At 36.1% G+C, this 22,974-nt stretch overlaps 1 protein-coding gene across 4 annotated transcripts in view; it reads left to right on the forward strand.

The window, feature by feature from the left end:
- Positions 1 to 22,974, forward strand: part of CPEB3 (cytoplasmic polyadenylation element binding protein 3) — a 100,172-nt gene that overhangs the window by 3,718 nt on the left and 73,480 nt on the right. For 3 of the 4 annotated variants that reach the window (XM_075154754.1, XM_075154755.1, XM_075154756.1), the window contains exon 2: positions 4,134 to 5,041. In XM_075154754.1, coding sequence (XP_075010855.1) covers positions 4,134 to 5,041 — 908 coding nt within the window. Of the gene's footprint in view, positions 1 to 4,133; positions 5,042 to 22,974 lie in introns of those variants that run through there. The other variant, XM_075154757.1, reaches the window with a different exon arrangement.

Below are 22,974 nucleotides of genomic sequence, written 5' to 3' on the forward strand. Positions count from 1 at the left end.
GAGCACTCTCCTTATCTTAATAATTGATCTACAAAGTGAAGCTGTCTCCTGGGAAGAATTGACAGCAAGGGTGCGATCCTTTCCACGTGCATCCTCAAATCATCTGAAAAGCAATAACCCAGAAGTAAATAGGGACATAAAGGAGGGCTATAGAACGCCTAGAGCCAGCCCTGTGCTAGCTGGGATATTTCAACAAATGAGATATTTTCAACTGCTGTAAGAAAGCAGTTTTTATGCCCTTAATGATTCAGAGTAGCACAAAAAGGTTAGAGCAAGTGTTGAGAAACTCTTAATTACAGCATTGATTTAGGGCAGGCAGACCATACAGTGCAACATAAACAGTCTGTAGAAAGCAGAGTCATAGGTGTTTTAACAACTCATTCTCAACTGCCCGAATTTATCTTTCTCAGCTCTAGTCATCTCTCTTTGACCCATAAAGCTATGCATATTTCATCCTTTGAAAGATCAGCCTGCAATTGTATTAAACACTGATATTTTCACACTTCTGATTTCAACTATGTAATTTCCATACAAGCATTAGTATTTGGTCCTGAATAATTAGTATTATGGATAATTACCCAGAATAAATACCCAGAATAATTCATGGACAAGTACAAGACAGAACACAAGTGCCAGTAAACGAAATTCTGAAAACTTTACCCAACCTACATTAATCATCAGAGTATTAATATATTATGAGAGGAACTCCTGTCAGGCTGTGTATTGATGTGGAGGTTGGAGATATGTGGATAGCGGGTAGTGGAAGGGAGTAGCTGAAATGTGGAACCAAAGTGTACGGAGTAAATGGAATGTTAAATAGTAAAATTTGCACCTTCCTTTTTTTCTGAGTAGCTTACTTTTGTGGTAGAATTTTCAGTGTAGTAACAATAACTCAGTAATGAAAAAGTGGTAACTTGGAAATAGGAAACTATTCAAATAGTACAACTTTTTGCCTACATGCTGATTTTGATTTGTTTTAAATTCTCGTACTCAACCTGTTTGTGTTTGAGTTTCAGAATGTTTTTTGAAATTATATTATGACAGGTGATTATTTAATATTTTCTTCAGCTAAGCAACATGGCACAATCTCCTTTGTAATAGCTGTATATTTTATAGCCGGTATGAGCTTATAATTAATTTCTTATACTAGAAGTCTGGAGTTTGGAAGGAAGTTTGGAAATACTAGATCTATGTCTTTGTCTAGTGATTGTTGTTCTGAATATGTAGCTATTTGATCTGGGCTTATAAATTAAACTGTTTAATTACTCATTTAATTACTCATTTTCAGCCCAATCTGACAGATATTTATTTTCTCAGAGCTGGTGATTTAGGTTGCAGCGATTTTCCCTAGAAAGAGGGAGTGTGCACGTATTTTTTTTTGCTTTCGAGCCCTCTTCCTTTCGGGATAGGCAGCAGTGAAATGCCATCTATAGGTAAGACTTCAAAGCCCATGATTCCTTGGGAGAGCATGCGCTGAAAGCTTCCAGTTGTCAAAGTGCTCTTGCCAGAGTGGTCGACTATTTGTCATATACCAAACCTGAAAGAAGAAAATAAATATACTGTCATTTTGTTGATCTTTAAATACAGAAAATCCAAAGGTAACTGTTCCTTAAAAATTTCTGTGTTGACTGCATGGGTTACTGCATGCAAATGGAGCTGGTATTGCTATGGGGATATAGATTTCCTGTACTGGATTGTAAATTTGTACGAATACACCAGCAAATAATCAAGAGGTACTGCATATTAGTCCAACATTAGACATTGGCTGGCCTGCTTTCAAAGTAACTTATTATCCAGTGTTTTTCCATTCAGGCTGGCTTCATTCATTAAAGGTAGGTCTTGACCTTGACAAGAGGGTTGAATTGTGCAGTAATTTTTACATTTAAGAAGCAATATGAAAATGAATGTGGATTGCAGTCCTTAGAATAAAGTTTAAAAACACCTAGCTAAGTCAAGGTACATATTTGAAGCAACTGCTGTGCTAGCCACTATAGATAACCTGGTGACTAACTGATTTAAATATACTTTACTGACGACAGAATTTTAACATTTCAGCTGCTATATTTTTCTCTCTAAATATATTTTTGTACTGATAGCTCAGAACCAGGGGAGGGGTAAATATAATCTTCTTCTCTCTCTAATGTGGAATCAGCAGTAATTTTACATAGCCTTAGGAGTAATAGCGATTTTGATAGAAATGAAGCTAATGGAAAGCTACACAGAACTTGGTATATTATGGCTTACTGCAGTATTGCTTTAAACTGCCTCGCAAGGTTTTCTGCACCCCGAGCAGCAGCAGAGCTGCCTGTTACAGATGCAATAGTTTACTTCATTCTTCTCAGGAACTTGCCTTAATGTTGTCTCACTGCATAGTCTGTTCATGAGTCCTTGCTGTTCAGTTTACATATTGAACAGGTGAATAATGGGAGCATGAGCAGTAACTTAATTGATAGCAGAAACCTGTCCTGACATTCATTTTAACTAAAAAGCATGTGTATGCCTCAGAAGAGATATAAAAGAAAGAAAGAAAGAAACAAAAAATGTTAAAGATACACATGGACCATCTGAAAACTGTTGATGCCAGAAAGGAGAGGGTCGTTGATTTCACTCTTTGCCACCTTTTGTAAACATTTAATTGATTTGGCTTAACTTTACTTTGTTACAGTAAAACAAGAATCCTAAAAAAATGCAATCTGAGGAATGTACATGTCATATGATTAACTCAATAGAAATGCAATTAGGTGTTCATTGATGACCATCTTTGCCATAGTTACTCAATTAAAGTAAGTGATTTTTGGCTCATTTAAAATACTTTTGAGATTTAGAACGATCTCTTCAATTGACTTAAAGTCTGCAAAATGTGGAGGCTCCTGTTCTAGTTTCATACAATTGCTGTTCATTGATGTCTGTCTATGCATTAGTACTATTGTGTTTCAAAATAATAATCAAATTATATGATCTGTCCTATTTCATATGAAGCACCATTTCTTGCAGATATAAGACTGATCCATTCTACATACATTTACTTTTTAAAGTTTAAACTTAGGTATCGATTTAGCAAATAATTAGCATCACTAGTCTTTGTCTTGTGCATATAAAGATGGCTTTTAAAATGTGGTGTGTCTATATTTTAGATATTTCAATTTGCCCATTTTTATTTTTCATTGTGAAAGTATCAGAAACATCATCATCTAATAATACCTCCCAGATCTGCTCATTTTGACCTTATTTTTTTTTCCAATGAACAAATTATTCATGATTTCATATATATAGATATATAGCGAGTAGAAATACCTCTAAGCAAAGGACTGCTTTGATGTAAAATAGCATTTTACACGGAAAGATTGTAAGGTCACTGAAGGCAAATATAACACCCATCGGCTGCTTTGTACATGAAGTGTCTCCACCCCTCCACCCCCACCCCGCCCCCCGTCATTGCGATCGCTTCTCATGCCCCACGCAAGCGGCGAGCTGTGCGGCAGAAAAAGGCCAGAAAACGATTGTGCAGCTGAGAACCGCTCCAGTGTCAGTGCGAGATTTCGTCTGTGCTTTCTCTCTGATAAATTTAAATAACTGAAAGCTTGTTTGTTAATTAAGGAAAATCGGTACCCGGCTCCTTTAAAGGTCTCCTAATAGAAAAGGGGGTGGAGAAGAGTGAAGACTGGTGTCTTTTTAACCTTGCTGAAGGACGCAGCAGTATTTATTGACGTATGCAAATAACCAGGGGGAGGAGGTGGAGGAGGAGGAGGGTGCTTGGAAAAACAGGAACCAGAATCAGTTTCTCATTGCAGGGTGAGAGCTCTGAGTTCCGGTGTAAGAGAAAAGAGACGTGGCGAAATTGCTGTATATCTCTGCCCTATAAGCACATCTCTCATTTAGACTGAAGGGAAACAAGGCATCAAAAAGGGTGAAGCATCTTAAAAATATTTTAAAGGCAATCTAGCACGATCAAAGGTTACATATTCCTAAATGGGGGAGGGGGAAGATTACGGGTTTGCCTTGCAACTTGCTGTAGCATAGCACTAGCAATAGGACGAGATTTTTGGCTGGCAAATGATTAAAACAGCCTGGTTTGTGGTATGAATGACAATGTTAATAATCTGTCTTTGTGGTTTTTTCCCCTACTGTTTCAGCTGCGCAAACCATGCAGGATGATTTACTGATGGACAAAAGCAAAGCCCAGCCCCAGCAGCAGCGGCAGCAGCAGCAGCAGCAAGATCCAAACTCAGCAGAAGCCCCCTCTACACCCATCTCGTCGGAGACACCCAAACCAGAAGACAACAGTTCAGTGACTAGTATTGGCACATCGGCTCCTTCCCAAAATAGCAAGGAGAAGATGCAGATGGAGTCTCCCATTTTGCCTGGCTTGAGCTTTCACCAGCCTCAACAAGAACCTGCAGCCGGCACCTCCTTGTCTCCCTCCTTCGGCAGCACCTGGTCTACAGGGACCACAAACACGGTGGATGATAGCTTTTTCCAAGGGATTACTCCAGTCAATGGGACAATGCTTTTCCAGAATTTTCCACACCATGTCAACCCTGTATTTGGTGGCACTTTTTCTCCTCAAATTGGCCTAGCTCAGACTCAACACCACCAACATCAGCAGCAGCAGCAGCAAGCTCAGCAGCAGCAGCAGCGGAGGTCACCTGTAAGCCCTAATCAGGCACCTTTCGCCCAGAGAAATGCTGCTTACAGCCATCAGCCCATCATGACCAGCAAACCGTCTTCCTCCTCTGCCTCCTCTTCTTCCTCCTCCAGCTGGAATAACCATCAAAACGCGGCTTGGAGTACACCTTCTAACCCTTGGGGTGGGCTGCAGGCTGGTAGGGACCCTCGAAGGGCAGTTGGAGTGGGGGTCGGCGTGGGAGTGGGGGTCGGCGTACCCTCCCCCCTCAATCCCATTTCACCCCTTAAAAAACCATTCTCCAGCAATGTTATTGCCCCTCCGAAGTTCCCACGGGCTGCACCCTTAACGCCCAAATCCTGGATGGAAGACAACGCGTTCAGGACGGACAATGGCAACAATCTGTTGCCTTTTCAGGTAAATGACTACATGTGTCTTCTATGTGGTGACAGCTATCACAAAGTTGTATTTTTTGCAGGGGTGTATTTCATGTTACTGTTCTATCTGAGAGGCATATCCATGACTCATATTTGCATCAAATAGTCACCTTATATGAAAGAAGTGGGGTTGATCCTAGGGAGTGCATACACAAAGATTCCAAATTCTGGCCTAAGGTTTACAGTCTTTTTTTTTCTTGTAACTTATTCTTAAATGTCACAGGGCTTTTTAGGTTTTTTTTGTTGTTTTTAAGCATCCAAAAGGTAGTAGCCTTCCTTCATGAAAAACAGGTTTGGCAAGGCTACGTTCCCTTGGTGCTGCGTGTTACAATTTTTTTTTTCATATTCTTCAATATGTGAGAAACAGGAGATGTTAAAATTGCTGGCTTCAGTTTTCTAACTGGCATGTTAATTTTAACCAAGGATGCTTCTCGACCTTAAGTCCGGTTAATTATTTTATCACCATTGAAATAACTAATTGTCGTTATGTTGTGGTGGGATTTAATGGGGAGTCTGTTTGCATAAGGTGTATATATGAAAAGCTCTATACGGCTGATACGTATACCCTGCTGTTATATTCACAGTGGATGTTTTGAATACATCTAGAAGCAGCGTGGGTGTGTATGGAAAGAGTGGCATTTCTGTCCTTTCCAGTAAGGAAATGCCTAATACAATTGACGTGATTTAGAAATGGCAGGGAGGTATTGTATAAAATAAACTATTTTATGCTGTTGAAAATATTTGCAGAGAAAAGAGACAATAGGACACGACCTTCAGAGCCATATTGCAATGGAGTCTATTTACTAGCTACATAGCTCTGAAATATTTAAAGCTGCAGTGCCCTTCACTGTTTTTTTTATCTATGACGACAAAGCAGATCAATTGCAGCTGAAACTGGGCCACATAGAAGATTTGCAATTTTAATGCAGAGTGAAACCTGTCACTGGTGTGAAATCCATTTTAAGTTGAAAAAAGCAGAGCATGCACTTGCGGTTATATCTATACAAGGTGAAGTGTATCTCAAATTTCTTCTAGGTTAGCTTTTTTAGTCTCAGACAAATCGAAATTTTCTGTTTTGAAATACAGTGAAATCATTCATCTATGCTTTCTCTTTAGATAATCGCTTTCTCAACAAAGTATGAACTCTCAAACCTTTTTAACTTATCAGTGTGTTAAGAATAGCATTTAGGTTGACACTTAATATTAGAAACAAAGTTAAAAAAACCCAAACAAACACACCCCCCCATTACTTTAAGAGATTGTTGAAGTAAAATGTATGCATTCCTAAGCACTTTCCAGTCCCATTCAAAGAGGGCACCTTATAGTCAGCCCTAAAATTTCATTTTGCTGCTTCATTCTGTTTAAAGGGAGAGTTGCTAATTTTTTATTGGCTACCCTAAATGAAGGCGGAGTGGCTTCTGGTGAACTGCTGGTCAATGTCTCTGTAGCACTGAAGTCTGGAGAAAGATTATACTTTAGACACAATATGCCTGGTGAAACTACTATGTTGCATGAGCACAGCACAACAGCTAATGTGGTTTTTAGGAGTGGGAAATGTGTTTCAATTTACAATTATTCTTTTATTTAAATTGTCTATATGTAAGACATTACAAATTCTGGTAAATTTGAATTAGTAGTGAAAACAACAGTAAATGGTCTTATTTCTGTGGTCGGTGAGATACATCTTTAATGAATACACAACTTCATTATTGTGACTGTAAATTGTCACAAATTAAACTAGCAGGTATTTAGTCATCACTAGGAAAAAAAGTAGATAAATGTTTTTTAAAAAAAAGTTCCTTTGATTTTAAAATACAGGTTTTGAAAAGCTAAGGTGTTAGCCAATACGTAAATTTGGAAACTTGTTTTCTTCTCTGTGAATTTAACCTGGTGTTTTCCTGTTCAACTGAAAGCAAATACTTAGACTACTCTCAGCACCAGCTGGAATAACAGTCTGATTTCAGAGACTCAGAAAACTTGTATTTTTTTTCCTATTAGGCTCTTTTTAATACAAGCTGCTGGATTTTACATACAAGATTGTAATCTGGGTTAGTGTTGATTGCTCCTATACTTAACAAATTGAAACTATTCTATTGATAGGAGGCAACTGTTTAGTTACATTGATAAAAATGAAATTCAAAATCATATGAGAGTTTAATATTTGTTGCCTGGGTTCTGGTTGCCTTTTTTTCTTCTCCCCCGTTCCCCTCCCCCCCCCAAATTGGGCAATATGTTGACACAGTTGACACAGTAAGATCTGCTTGTCAGCACTATCAAGTAATTCTGGCAGGTTTATCCATGTACATTTGCCACCCTTCATAACTGAGCATTTTTGATCTGCTTCAGAAATACCTTTCAGTAAACTTGCTAGCAACACCTTAATGCACATTAGCAAGTTCTTTGTGCTAACCCATTCTTTTCTCTTATGTTGAGATTATAAGACTTTTTAAAATTTGTGGTTTATATTTAATTAATTCCTTAATAAGATATGAAGCTCAGTAAGTAAGAAGAAAAATATTAATATGTTCACCAGTTGAATTAACATCAATGATACCTATTTTTTAATTTAGGCCTTTGCAGTGATCAAAAATTTTAAGCAGAAAACTTCTATAATCAAGGTTTGTATTCTGAGTCTGTAATATTTGAAGACAGCTGCTACTCAGCTACTGATATATCTAGTTCTAGGAAAAAATGTTGAATTTGATAATGTTTCTGTTAAGAACATGTGTATAAAGCAATATGCTAGATGTCTTCATCCCCAAATTTGGGTAATACATTAGTGCACCTTGTATGTCAAAACCAATCGGCGTCCGTCCCAAGGAGTTGTGCTGCAGAACATATCAGAACATTTAAAATATCAATTGGTAGGAATTCTGTTGGCAGCTGCCTTGTGATTGGAGTTGAAAGGCAACTAAAAATGCTTTCAAGGAGACTGTTTTCATATACTTACTGAGGAAAATTGATTGCACTGTATGAAAAAAAATTTGAAGATACAAAGCTGACAGTTGAAAGGGAAAAGAAAAGAAGCAGTCTTGGTCTGGAATGAAATGTAATGTCGCAAATAAGAGTTGTTGAGAACATCACAGGAATAGATGTGGAACAAGGCCAGATATGAATGGCCAGATTGTTCTTCTGAATATTCTTCGGCTTCTGAGTGGTTCAGGCAAAGGTTCTCTGTTGTGATTGTCATGTGACAAGCAGTAGTGTTGTGCTGTTATGCTAGGTGATCCCCATTTCTGGCATTTGAGGCTGACATTAAATGATTATCCCTGGCACCTGGGCAAAGGTTCAGTTCCTTTTTACAGCACAGTGGTGGGGCTTGAAGAGAGCTATTGTCATGTCGTGCTTCTGAGCTGCTCCGAGAATTCTCTTTTCCTTCACCTCTCGCAGGTAAATACTGTATTTCTTCTGGCTTTTGGCCGTATGAAGATATGTGGGGTTAGGAGGATTGATAGTGCCTGAAATGGATAAGTCTATATAAGACCCTTGGAAGCACGGATAAGAAATTCTCTTTACGGTGGAGAAGATAGAGAAGGAATTAAATGTTTGGAGACCAGTATGCTAATTAAGGAAGTCTGCCCTGTGGATGTTTAATAACAACAACGCTGTAACAATTTCCCAGAACTTGTTCAAGTTTTGCTGCTTTCTGAGTAATGTTCTTTAGAAACAATAAAAAATGCACAATCGCAAGTTTTAGATTTAAAAAATGCATAGCAAATTGATGCTCTGAAGATTCTGGTATACATCAAGTCATTCTTGGCAGCTTTACTGATAAATACTTCTCTAGCAGAAATAAATAAGGTGGTATTTATGGTGGATAAAGATAGTTTTAACATGCTATCTTTTGCAGGGAGGCTGAGAAAGGTTTTTGGGGGGCTGTTTTGGTGTTTGTTTTTTTCCTTTTTGATTTCAATACAAATTAGTCTGGACCCAGATAAAATTATAAGCTACATTTAGAAATTATGTATAACTTCAATATTTCATTATATAAGTATATATGCATAAATATATGTTCGTATGAATATATATTTATACATTTAGATATAGATACACTAATTAGTAATACATTAGCAGGCACAAGTACTTTGTCATGTGTTGTACTAAACACGCTGTAGTTGTTTGTTGAGTGAAATGAAGGGCAATGGAATGGCCACTGTATGATGTTTATAATTCCAGTGTGACTTCTGGTTGATGATTGATAGACAACTCCTTAAGAAGCTGCTTTCTTTAAACATTTGGAGTTCTTCAGGCCTGTGATATTAGCCCATACTTAGCTTTCTCCATGCCAATACAGACTGATATTCAAAATAAATTATGGGCATACACACACATACATATACATATACATGCATATGCAGTAAACTAATGCAGAGTAATTTTGGTTTTCAAGTCCTAGGGAAAAGAATATTAAATACACTGTTAACTTCAGTTTTATAATGTTTGTGCTAACTTCTTCACAAGCAATGAATTGGCTGTAGCTTATTTGTCATAGTTCTGTTTCTTAACACTACAGTAACCTGAAATGCGTATTAGGATATATATATGTGAGTTTATATTAAAAGTGATGACTGAATTAAAATGAGTTCAAGTATTGGATCATTCATGAGTGTAACAAATACAGATTTATATTTATGAGTAAAGGTGTTTTACTGGCTAATACACTCTGGCGACTGTCATTTTAAAGTCTTTGTTTAAATATAGATTTTTTTTTTTTTTTTGCAACTAAAAATAGTTGTATGCCATAAGTCTATTTGAAGATTAGTTTTTAAAACACTGCATTTATTCTAAATTTTACATTCTGGGCTCTGGCTTCTTGACAGTTTAGTAGGTAACCATACTTAGCATTACTGGTGTCTTGAAAACTATTTCTTAATGTGTAGTCTAATCTTAATTTTTCTTACATGATGATACACAAGTACTGGCAGCCTGCAACTTTATGAACTAAAAAAAAAAAAGAAAAAGAAAAAAAGAAAAGGACCTAGTTGTTGTGGAAGTAACTTAGTCCACTTTTTTTTCCCTCCTTCTTTCTTACTTCTGTTGTTACTATTAGCTAGCACAATAAGTAGCCTGATTCTGAATATTAAAATATGAGAAAGCATGTCATGCTATCTCAGTAGTCTTCCAGTGTGACAGATAAAAGCAATACGTTGCATTCTAGCCTTAGTAGTTGTGAAGTATTTTACAATTTTTGTTAGATTTTAAATTTGATTGAGTTCTAAATGTCTGCATTTTCAAATTAATTAAAATACAGTAACAGTACAGAAGAAAAAGCATGACTTTCATATTTAAAGTATAATGATTTGAGCACTAATTACTTATTGATTATTGTCTTGATTTTCAGTAACCAACTGAATCACAGATAAGCCCTCAAAGTTAGTGAATGTAGAGCAAAGGTGTGAGTTCAGTATGCAGCTGATATTCTGAGCAACTCCATAAATAGGCAGGACTTCCTTAAAAACATTAAAGGTATTAATATAGAACAATGAATCAATAATTTTGTCTTAAAGATTTGATACAGGAATTATCTTTCCTTTGGGAGGTAAGGTAGAAGGGAAGATGAAAGGCATGGCAGTTTATTTTGCTATTTCCTTTCCCAGTTTTCAGGTTTTTTGCCTAGAGGCTGCTCTTGTGAATTGAATGTAAGAGGAATAGAGACGTGGAAAAGTAATGTTTTCCTGTTCCAGGTGATTTTCAAGAAGAAAGTATGAGTTTGCTGAGTGGATGATGAACATTTCCATTTCTTAGCAGTTGGTGAAATAGCTCTCCTTTCATTAAGGTTACTCATGAGCGAGTCCTGGCTGAAACATACCAAAGGGAAGCTAAAAGATAGCACTACTTAGTTTGAAGTTATATAGTGATCTTCAACTGTATACATCTGAATTTTTCTTGGACTGGGTAGACTACTGTGCTTTCAAAAACTTTTAAATTAGGCTGAAGAGAAAAACATCATACCCAGTGATGACCTTTGAGAGAGGCTCTAAGGCTCTCTAGCCTTTGTTTGTTTTTCTTTTTCCTACTGATCACTTGAGATAGTGTTACAAGTTTGAAAATACTATTCATAAATAAAAGATGTTTGTCCTAGAAATGTAATCAAAACATTATTCCAAATTGTGGCATAAACTCCCACAGAAAATAAAGGCCTTTACAAACTTCACTGTTTTTCCCCAAATAAACATGCTGCTTTGATTTTGCTTTTGCTTTTATCATAGTAACACGTAATATGTTATTTAAGGAAAAGGATCTGTTCAAGATCTTTAGCGTAATGGCAGATAGCAGACTGTAGATAGAAAGTCTCTTTTCTCTTTCTTTTCCCTTTTTCCCCCCTGCTCCGTCTTCTCAACTCCCAGAAATCAATATTGAAAACTTTTCATGTATAATTGTTGGTTGCAATTAACTGCTGAAAATGGAGCACCATATTCTTTAGGCATGAAAGAGGATTGTTTACATGTCTTCAGAAAAATCATGTTTTTATTGTCAGAAGATATCAAAAGCTAGGTGAAGAAATTCTGCATGATCTTCAAATGGGAGGAACAATAGAAGTAGGTGGAAGTTACTGCCTTCTCTCAGGGGTAATCAGACTGTTGCGCCCTTCTAGCCTATAGCAAGCCCAGTTAAGCGCTTAGTTTCGCAAGATGCTACCTGAAGTAGTTCTTACCATTTCTCATTTCAACCTACTTGTTCGGTGTGGTGGGGTGGAAATAAAATTTCAGAAAGGGCAGGAAACAGAGTTTTCTAATTCCTGTTTACTCAGCATAAGGTCGACTAAATTTCCCTTTGGACTCTTTTTGGTGCTGTGTGGGCTAATAACTTCGCTTCTATAGGGGAACTTCCTAAATGTCCACATGTGTTTAGAGATTTTTTTTTTTTCCCTCTAGCTAGCAACAAGAGTAAGTGGAACATGAGAGAAATAAATGATGCATATTTCAAAGCTTTAGGCAAATTTTCCATTCCTAGTAATATTAGCATTTTATGTATAAATATACACAATATATATATGTATGTACATCTATAATCTATGTCTGTGTATGTATAAGCAGTTCATTTTCTCCAAAATACAATTGTAATTAATTTTCAGTAACACCTGCTTTAGAACTACATTGACAAAGTAGGTTTTGCTGTTATTGAGATTATTTGCCTCGTTTTCATACTTAAGCTAAACCTATTTTTTCAATGACTATGCAAGTTGAAATGTAATAGTTTTCCATTCTGATTTTCTAACAAGTATGTCAGAGCGTGTTTAGACTTCAGTTTTTAGGCTATTGTGACATTTTATACATTCTGTAACTAAATTTAGGGTACCATTACCATGTTTTGTTTCATTATTTCTTATTTATTTAATTTTTCCCTGTTCCATTTAGTAGAAATTTACGAGAAGTGCAAAAGCATTGCTTTTAAGCAATTATTAGAATATTGTACTTACTGATAATAGCAGGTGTCTCAGTAGTTAGATGAATGTACTATTTTTGTATATAGAAATATCTTCATTTGTGTAATCTTTTTATTATTACTTGTAAATTTTAGAATTTTAAAAATGCAAGTTGTGAAATGTCGCAGAAACGTTGCTTGTGTATCTTCAGACTTGGTCAACATTTTCATAAGTTTCAATTATATGATTCTGTCTTTTCCTATAAGTTCCCAGTAGCATTTGTAAAACACAGCTAATTGATACCTTTCTTTTCCTCATTGTTTAGTGTGGCTTTGTCTCTTTATTGCATGCTTTTCAAACTCATCCCAGAGATAAAATTGTCAATTTTTCTAAGCTCTTATAGAAGAGAAGCACTGTGCTGATCAGAATAAATATTGATCTGTTTTGTCACAATAGTGTTATGAGAAGGGGTGCTGTGATCTCCATTCTATGGATGTAAATAAGAGGCACAGAGTTTGGGGAAATGATTTTCTTCTCAGTGCTCAATCTGAGAAGACTAAAAAGTTGGGTTTTTTTCTGAAATATTTAGCATATATAGCTCTTTCAAAACAGATCATCCATTGACTGTCTCTAAGTTTGCTGTTTGTGTGAATCTCAAATTAGGCACCGAAAAGTGAAGAAAACAAATTGTCACTTGTGAAAAGTTTTAGTTTAAGTTACATGCCAATTATTCAGGAATTAAGAACTTCCCATCAGGGAAGAGAAAAGAAGCAAAATATTTAATTTCCTTAATTGAGACCCACTTTTCTCTTCCTTCAGCTGTCTATGTCATTCTCTGTACATCTTCCAAATTCTGCAAGAAACAACATAGAATTTCTATAAACAAACAACCTCTTAATTATTTAAAAACATCACTGGTGGGCACTGGATGAGATAGGGTTTTGTTGGAAAAATGGTTTTGAAACTTAGATAGCTATAGTTTATTCACGCAAAATGATAGAATTTAAATTGCACAGGCAGTCTTAGTCATGCAATTCCTAACTTTTTATGTATGGCTTTGCAAGATTTGCAAGAATTGCAGTTTTCTTTTAAATTCCTAGAGCTTGAGTAAAATACTTAAGCAAACCCACAGATTCTATTACATGTTAGGATGATGACCTTCACATGATTCATCAGCCAAATTGGAGTCTTTTGATCAACTTTACAATTTGTTCTTGGTTTAACAAAGTTATTGAAAGTAATGTGTACAGAGCACATACTGTCAATGGGTTTCAGTTTTGGGTGAAGCGTGATTTTGTGGCTATTGCCCCTTTTTTTTGTTTCATCCAGCCTTGAACTGTTCAAGTCCACTACTTCCAAACTTCCCTTCTTCTACTTTTTTCTGTTCCTGCTTTTTGATCGTCTTTTTTACTGAGGCTTCTCATTTGAGTTGGCCTTCCCTATTCTGCTTTCTATGTCAAAGCTTCAAGTTACAGGGGAAGGCCCAATAAACCCCTGTAATCATGAGCTGAATCATGTTCAATTACTCTGTGGGAATTATTCCTGTACAAACTTAATAGCATGAGCGGATTTAAGTAGGTTTAAACAAATTCAGGGAGAATGGAGTTTTCAGAAATATTAGCTACAAGTTCTAAATTCTAGAAATTTAGAAATCTTAACCAAGTGATAACTTAGTCTGAACATGCTGAACTGATTTTCTTTTCCCGTCCCCACACCCAGCTTCTAGAATGTGTGACTTGGGATGGATTTTCAGAGATTGACAGAAAAACACTTCTGACATAAAATGAGAAAAGCATTGTGTCTTTAACATATAAAAAATGTCCATATATAATTTTCTTTTATGTCATAATCGTAAGTGGATGTTCCAGTGAAATTCATCTTTCCTACATGGAAGAATTATTGCAAGAGGTGCTCGTCTTAAAAAGATTCACCCTAAAAAGTTATTTTTGGCAACACTGCAAGCAACTTAAAGCTGACCTTTTAATGAGAAATGTCAGGCAACTTTAGAAAGTGATGCTATCTATAATGTATTAGGTTTCTGAATTAATCTCTTCTATATATAAGAATGGCTCTTCAAAACAAAGAAAATCACCCACTGAAGCTTTCTTGGTTTTGTTGTCAGAGTGGTAAAGGCTTTTTTTATGAGTAAGATTTATTTATTTATTAAAGGAAGTCTTTGGAATTATGGCTTCTTATGAAAGTTGCTAAAAATCAAACATAACAAACATTTTATTTTAAAACACTTGAATGGTAAAATATTATCTTGGATTAAATGAAAATTCATAATTTCTCCTTGGAAGTTGCTACTTCATTCTGCTTACAGCAATGCAAATGTTTTAGGCTCTTACTGCTGCTGTTTGTTAGTTATCAGCAAGGGAAAAAAAAAAAAGTTCTGATCATACTTCAGAAACCTTAAATCTAATATATTAAACTCCTATGTTCCCTGTGGTCTCACAAGGAAGTGTCTTCCAGAGTACTACTCAGAGCTTTTTTTAGGCAGATCCTTTAATGCAGTATTTTACTTTGTGAAGGAGATTTGTTAAAAGCATTAATGAATTAACATGTAGGTAGCTAGTGTTACTACCATTTACTACATGACCTTTACAGTACCTATACATTTGTAAAGGGTTAATAAATGATTAATGTATTAACTGATTGTTAAGGGTCCAGCACATTAACAGATGGCTTGTAACCAAATCTAATACGATCTATTGATGTGCTTAGTAACCATTAAGATGTGTAATAACCAAGTCTGTCAAATGTTTGTTACATTGTGGTTTTGAAATTTTCTTTAAACTACTTATAAAGATACCTTTTAAATTATGATTACCATAACAGTCTTGCCTAATATTTCATCTCGTTAAATAATTTTTACTCATGTATTCTTTCTAGGATCATATTGTTTCTTCCTGTGTCATTTAAAAAACAAATGAAAACAGTGAAACCTTTCACAGTAACAGAAAGGGCTTTTCTTAAAACTCACAAAGCCCTAAGTAGCAGCTAACTGCACAGTAGGAAGACTAAGGTAGAACAAGAGGGTGGAGGAAACAAAAGTCAGAGGTAAGAAAAAATAGGATTTTTATAATACAAAATGAAAGTGAAGTGTGGTATTTTCATATATGGTAATCCAAGATGACAATATACCCGTTCACTTTCTGTGGATGAGAATTTCTGCAAATAAAATCTTGCAAACTTTAGGCTGGGTTCGACATTTCAGCTTGGTGGCTCCTGCTACTTTTGGCTGCTAATTAATGAAGCTGTACCTGTAACTTCTGAGTAATAAAATCAACCATAATTGTCAGCAGAGTTTACAAGTAATGTTTTGATGCAAGTTTCTGTGGACAGCCTTAGCTCCTTTGTCTAAAGAGGAACACACTCTTCTGACGTGGTTTTGCAAAGTAGAAATAGTAGATTACTTATATAAAAATTTTTTTGTGTTAGGCAAGGGAGAAGTAACTGACGTCGTATGCGCCATTTAAAGCTACTTGAAAATGGATTGTAGTAGATTTTACAGTTTGTTTGGAAGGCTTCACTTTCTAGAGAAACTGGAAAGTTCTCTTGTTGTTTCACTTACATAGTAGCCTTGTTTGAATATAAACTTGAAGTGGTCAACGTTTCAAAATATAGCTCTGTCCGTGGCTCTGTTGGGTGTGTAGAGGAAAGGGAATAATTTGAAAGAACAAATACAATGAAAACAGCTTTTTTTATGAATACAGATGTGGATAGATGCAAAAGGCAACCCTACTACAAGTATCATTTGTTATACAGCCTGCAATTTTGCTTACCTTTTCACACTTAACGTTTATACTCGTGGTTTATAATTGTCCAGAAATTAACTAATAAACTCTTGTCTTTCTTCTTTCTGTGTCCTTTTTTCTGGTTGATGAGGTCCCAGTTTATAGTGAAAATTGAGTCCTTGAGGTCATGACCTTGTAGTTAGTGCTGTTAAATATCATCCTGCTTTGATACAGTTCTTCAAATTAATTCAGTGCTTTCTGTGTGGTGAGCTGATCTCCTCTGTTTTGATGACATCTTGTAAATATTATTAGCATGTTCCTACTTTAATAACCAACATTACTGATATAATTGGTCTCAAGATTTGTCTTCAAGAAACTCCATTAGTAACTTTTCTTTAGCAGATTTCTATTTAGCTCTATTACTTCTTTCCCTTTTTGTCATTTTCTTTCTTACCTCAGTTGCACTAATTACCCTTTTTTTTCCCCCATTTATGTAGTTACTTTGCTTGTAACACAGTCCTTGTTAGATCAGCCATATCGTATTCTTTCAAGAACCAGAAATCATACTTTCCAGGATATTGCATCATTAACATATGCTGCTATGTTATCTCTGCTTGTTATTTCCTAAAGAGAAGACATCCTTGAATTTCAGTCATAAAAACTAGAAACAGTGTTTGTGATCTATAGTTTCATATCCTGCTTCAGTTATTGCAGTTCTTTTCTGCTGGTCAGATGTACACAGTACTGACCTTCTGACTTGGACTAGTGTTAGTCATTCCACTAATTGTGCCTTACCAACTCTGGCTGCTTTTGATTACAGTGTTCACATGCACCTGATGTCTATTATTGAATTGGATAGATGATATTGCTTTGTCTCTACTGTTTACCTGTCTTTACTGTTTACCCTTGTTTACCTGATTTTCCCCTCTATGCAAAGACCGATTATGGAGGCTACATTATTTTCTCCTAACTTCTTCTGATGTGTTTTTGTTTAATTCTTTTATCAGTCTTGCTAGACTTTTTCCTAGACATTTGTTGTCCAAGGTATTCATGCAGAACTTGTTACAGTTTCCCTGAATGTACTTAAGTGGCTGAACATCCTGGTTCTTTCCTTATAGCAACATTTCTTAAGGTGCCTCTCAATCTTTATTACCTTGTACAAAAAAGGAAAATTCTGTTGCAAATCAGGTAGGCTTTTATCTCAAGACATTTTCCCTGTCTGGAGCAAACTTTACTAAATTTGCCCTGTGCTAAATCAGTTTAGCTCTTGTAATGCTCCTATGAGTATCCTTTCCAATTTCTGTGAGGAGTTAACATAAAGAAGGTTTCCTTTTGGTTAATTGCCTGTTCATACATGTACTTCTCTATCTTGTATGTGATTTCTGAATTATTTCAATTCATTAAATCCAAATGTGCAGCAGTAATTTGAATGCATAACCCCTAACTGACAACACAAAAATGCTTATGGCTTCTTCTCTTCTAAGAGGAAGACATATCTATTCTGGTTATTTTTCAGAGTTTTAACGTAAGTATTCAGGCACCTTGTATATGAGAGAGTTGTTCTTTTCCTCATATCCTGTATGCCTTTAAGCCCCTTAGATAATAAAAGCTGCAAGTATACATAGTGTGATTCAGTTACTATTTTAATATATTTATTATATGAAATAATATATTTAATATATTAATTTTGAATTTGTTATTAAACTGAAATGTTTCATGCATGGGATGATTCAGTACTTGCAACTGGAAAAATTCCTTCTTTGTTTACAAAATTTGATCTGAAATGGAATTGCTTGCATATAATTGATTTGAAGAGTTGCCTGTAATTAAAACATCATTTTGGGCTGGGTTTTTTTTTCCTTCCCTTCTGCCCTTTCTTCCTCTAAGTAGAACTTGATGCTATGAGTGGTCTTTGGATTGCTACTCTCTGCTGTTTCCCACAAATTTCTAACATAATGACACTTTTGGAAAAGGATTGCCTCGTATCCCAGTGGCTATACAGGATTCCTCAACTCATGTTTAGAAGTAGGTGCACAGCTTGAAAGAGCCTGTGGTCCTCTTTCTCTTATAGAAGGTGACTGTGACAGCTTGGGATTGTATGATAGATTATGTCCTCCATAAAGTCCCAGGATGGAGAACATTTGCTGCCTAACTATTCTCAGTCCCCATTAGGAAGAAGGTGGCAGAGTGGATTTTTGTGTGTACCTCTTTAAAGTAGGTTTTAAATTCTTGTGCCACAATTTGTCATGCGTATTAATCATGCTGAAATAATATAAAGTTAGGATGTGGACAACTTACACAAGTAATTATAGTAATTAAAAGTATATGGCAGCTAATAGGTTAAATCCTGCTGGGTGCAAAATGACATCACGCTGAAAAAGTCACCTTGTCTTCTCTGGGAGCCGTTTTTCATTGAGAGTGTTTGTGGCCTGGTTTAGGCCTATGTGTAAATCTTGGTAAATTTTTTTTTAACCTTACCGATATATCCCATGTCACTGATGATCAGTAACTGTACACAAAACCACTATTTCTGTTTCAGATAAATCCTTGAGATTCCTTTACTGTGGTAGCCATAGTAAATGAAGCTACTGGGCAATGGTGCGCAGACATCTGTTTCACAGTTACTTGTATTCTTTTCTATCTCCTGTTTTGTCTCATTATCCTATAATATCATGAAACAGACTGATCCTATTGTAAATATTTCTGAGATAGTAGTTTCATTATACAATATGTCTCTACTGTCTTTTACAGTATGAGGTCCAGACTGTGAAGCGTGATCATTCAGATCCTTTCATGCTGTAGCATCCCCAATACTCCCTTCTCCTCTGTTTGCAGTCTTTGCATCTTTGTAGTGCTTTCGTCTTGTGATTTGAGGTTTGCACTTGACTTGCGCTGATTTAGTTGGGAAGGTGTTCTTAGGTCAATGTTAGTTTTTCCTTGCTATGGGACACAGGCATCATTCTACTGAACAGTGAGAGAAGCCCAAAGGTAACTTATCAGTGTTGAACTCTTGCACAGCAGGCCAATGAACCAGTTAAATTATGTCATTTTAATAGCTCAAGGGTAAAATGAATGGCGTTGTAAATTCTACTGCTGACATCTTTTTTTTTCCACTTGCTTGTTTTTGTGAATTGATGATCATCTTGGGTGTAACTACTTTAATCCTATATTTTACAAGTGTTAGAACCATTTGTTACTGGAATCAGTAACTATAATAGAAAGTGAATACATCAGCTTTTTGAGATGCATTCAGCAGCAGGACTGATGAGCAGATTTTTATCTAAAGCATCACATTGAACAAAATATGACTAAACATAAATCCTGTCAATGAGTGCTCAGTCAGTTGCAATGTCTGCAGATCATTCCCTACAGTAGTGTAATGGGTGTAAGAATAATAGCTTTTTTGTAGATGCTTTTGATTTTTTGGTTGTTGTGGGGTTTTTGTTTGTTAGGGGTTTTTAAACACATTGACTAATTGTTTTGGTAGCAAAAGGAAGATGTTTGAAATATTAAGTGTATTATATTTTTGTTTGCTGGCAATAAACAGTGTTCCCTATTGGAGCATTAGGTTAGGTGATGTAAGCATTTGACTAGGTGCTTTACTGTCTTTGATTCTGAAGTAAAGAAATAACACTAGTGATCATGTAAGTAGTATGCTTGTCATATTATAAGTCTGTATTGGAAGAATAGCTAAGGGTGCTTCAAAGAACACGATAAGTAGGCTATTGCTTAGTAAGGCTCTGATGAACACGCACGCATGTGCAAACACACACACACACACTCAGTCACTCGCTTTGTATCCAGTAGGGCCATTTTGTGGTTTGTTCCCTGCAACTCCAAAACATGAATTGCCTAAATCAGGTAAACAATTGATGTATTCCTCTTGCTCTGCCCTGTGGCTACCACCTCTAATTAGGAAAAGGCAGGGTAAATTCTATTACTTTCTTCCCTGCAGTTTGCAAGCAAATATTGACTATTCAGTAACTTGCCAGGATATTCTGTTTAAGTGATTATGATGCCAAGTCTTATGGCTATAAAGCCTGAACATTTTTATATATATTTTGAGCATGTATTAAGTGTGTACGAAAAGGAAATCTCACCTTAATTGCAAAGTAAAATGACCTTTAACCTGAATAATATAATTTGTATTAGTTTTTGTAATTCTATATGATGCCTGTTGTATCTCTTCCTATTTCTGTGCTTTTTAGTTCATTTGGAAATAAAAATTACAAACATTTCCCTGAAAGATTTCTTTCAATAGACAGAATTACAGTTACAGTTTTCTTGTAACATTTTAGAACTCAGAATTTATGAGGGGGTAAAGTTTGAATACAACCTTTACCTTTCTTTGCGGAAAAATTGCTTGAGTAGGTCAATTTTTCAAGGCTTTTGGATTCAATCTGAGTTCTTGCATGTTAGCTGTAAAAGTTTATACACAGATAAGATGATTAAGTATTGTTAACTAGAGTTCTGAAATGTTATTTTTCAAATTATATGGAAAATGTTTCCATAATCTATATACAACTAGATATTGTTTTATATTTGTATTAAACTTCCTTATTTTTCTTAGAAGCTTTTTGAACAAGCTTAAAAAAAATCATCTTTTGCCCAGTGAACTTATGAACACCTATGAAAGTAAAATGTGCTGCCGTTGGTAGTGAGAAAAGACAAATGCATGAAAAGTCGATGTGTTTTTTCTGCAGGCATTCCAACAGCAATAACAACATAAGAAAACATCCCCTTTTTGTTCCAGTAAAGGAAGATAATAAATCCAACTTAGTTTAATACTATCCAAAATTAACTGGAAAGATCAAAAAAGAAAGTGGAATTAAAATAAAATTCCATGAAGACTTAGTACTAGTAGCTCTGCTGTAATGTTCTTTATCAGGAGCATAGACAAATTTACGCTATTTTTTCTCTCCTACCTACATTTTATGCCTTCTTATTTGTTTTGTTTTACTTTATATTTTTATGAAATCCAATATAAGGAAAAAATTACTGAAATTTCTGGTTATTCTAGTTCTGCATGCATCTGTGTTGTCAGTCATGCTGTTATTGGCAGCATTCCAGCACCAAGCTGCAAAGGAAGTAACACTTGCTATTTACAGTTTTTTGATTCTTTTGCAAAGTGATCGTTTTACTTTACCATGTGACCATATTCCTCAGAATTTCCATCTTTTGAAAGTGTTTTTTGTTTTTTTTTTAACTTTACGGAGAATGCAAGTGGGATTGCATCACAGCTGAAGCTGCTAGGAGCTAAAGACTGCTTAGTGAGTATTTAGAGCTTGCTGTATGTGATCATTCATGTTCACTATCATGGCAGATTGAGCATGTCCCAAGCTGAACTTCCGTAATACTTTTTTTGCAGTTGCTGTTCTTGCTACTTTGGATTGGGATGCTGGAGCGAGACAAACTTGTTTTCCTTGTGTTCTTAGTAATAACCCCTGCTGCAGGTGCTAGAACAGAGTGAGCGAGCCCAGTTTAAAACAGTGCTGGCATTTTACCCTGTATTTATTCAAAGCTGTGCTTCCATTGACTTCAGCTTTAGTTGGCAATGCTTAGCAGTCCTGTGCAGCCAAATCCAGGCTTATGTCAGGCACAGAAGAATGAAACACAGCAGTGACCACAGTGAAGAAGTTTGCATTGATAGGAAAGTTGTTTAAGCCATAAGAATTTTATCTGCTCCCCAGGATCTCATCTCTTCCTTCTAATCCAAATACTACATATAATGTCCCAGAATCTAGTAAATAAAAAATACTGAGACTTCTGTGAGCCTAACTGTAGTTTTGCTAGTCTCCTGGAAACAGTTAATAGTTCAATGAGTGGAGGCCATCTTGTTACTCGGCAGAGTTGGGCTGCATTGTGCAGGAAGCTTGAAAACCTAGAGCAGCGTGATAATGTAGAACACTGAAATAAATTCCTGAAACAGATATTGTTCAGAATAAAGGAAGCTTGGAAGCTTAATAGGAAGTCAGTTTGCAGATGGACTGAAATATAGAGACACAGGGAAATGTATCTTTGGAAGGGTCTAGGTACCTGAGGTTTTGCTGCTTGCATGCTAAAAAATAGGCAGATCAGGAGTATCTCTCAGCTCAATGTGTATTTTATGCTACAGATACAGATGACCATGCCAAGAAGGATTCAACACATGCATAAATACATGGTTAGGGATTTTGAGTAGGGACAATAGCTAGGATTGGGCAACATATGTTAGATTTCTGACGTGCCTTCTCAGGGTAAAACTTTTCACTTTGTGACTGTAGTTTAATCGATTAGAATAGAGAATAGAATAGAATAGTTTGGGTTGGAAGGGACCCTTAAAGGACATCTAGTCCAACCCCCCTGCAATGACCAGGGATCTTCAACTAGATCAGGTTGCTCAGAGCCCTGTCCAACCTGACCTTGAATGTTTCCAGAGATGGGGCATCTACCACCTCTCTGGGCAACCTGTTCCAGTGTTCCACCACCCTCATAAAAAAAATTTCATCCTTATATCTAGTCTGAATCTACCCTCTTGTAGTTTACCCCCTCATCCTGTCTCAACAGGCCCTGCTAAAATGTCTGTCCCCATTTTTCTTATAAGTCCTCTCTAAGTACTGAAAGGCTGCAATAAGGTCTCCCCGAAGCCTTCTCTTCTCCAGGCTGAATAACCCCAACTCTCTCAGCCTTTCTTCATAGGAGAGGTGTTCCATCTTCCTGATCATTTTTGTGGCCCTCCTCTGGACCCGCTCCAACAGGTCTATGTCTTTCTTGCGCTGAGGGCTCCAGAGCTGGACGCAGTACTCCAGGTGGGGTCTCACCAGAGCAGAG

The sequence above is a fragment of the Calonectris borealis genome, chromosome 7, assembly GCF_964195595.1.
Source record: "Calonectris borealis chromosome 7, bCalBor7.hap1.2, whole genome shotgun sequence".
In the NCBI taxonomy this organism is placed as follows: domain Eukaryota; kingdom Metazoa; phylum Chordata; class Aves; order Procellariiformes; family Procellariidae; genus Calonectris; species Calonectris borealis.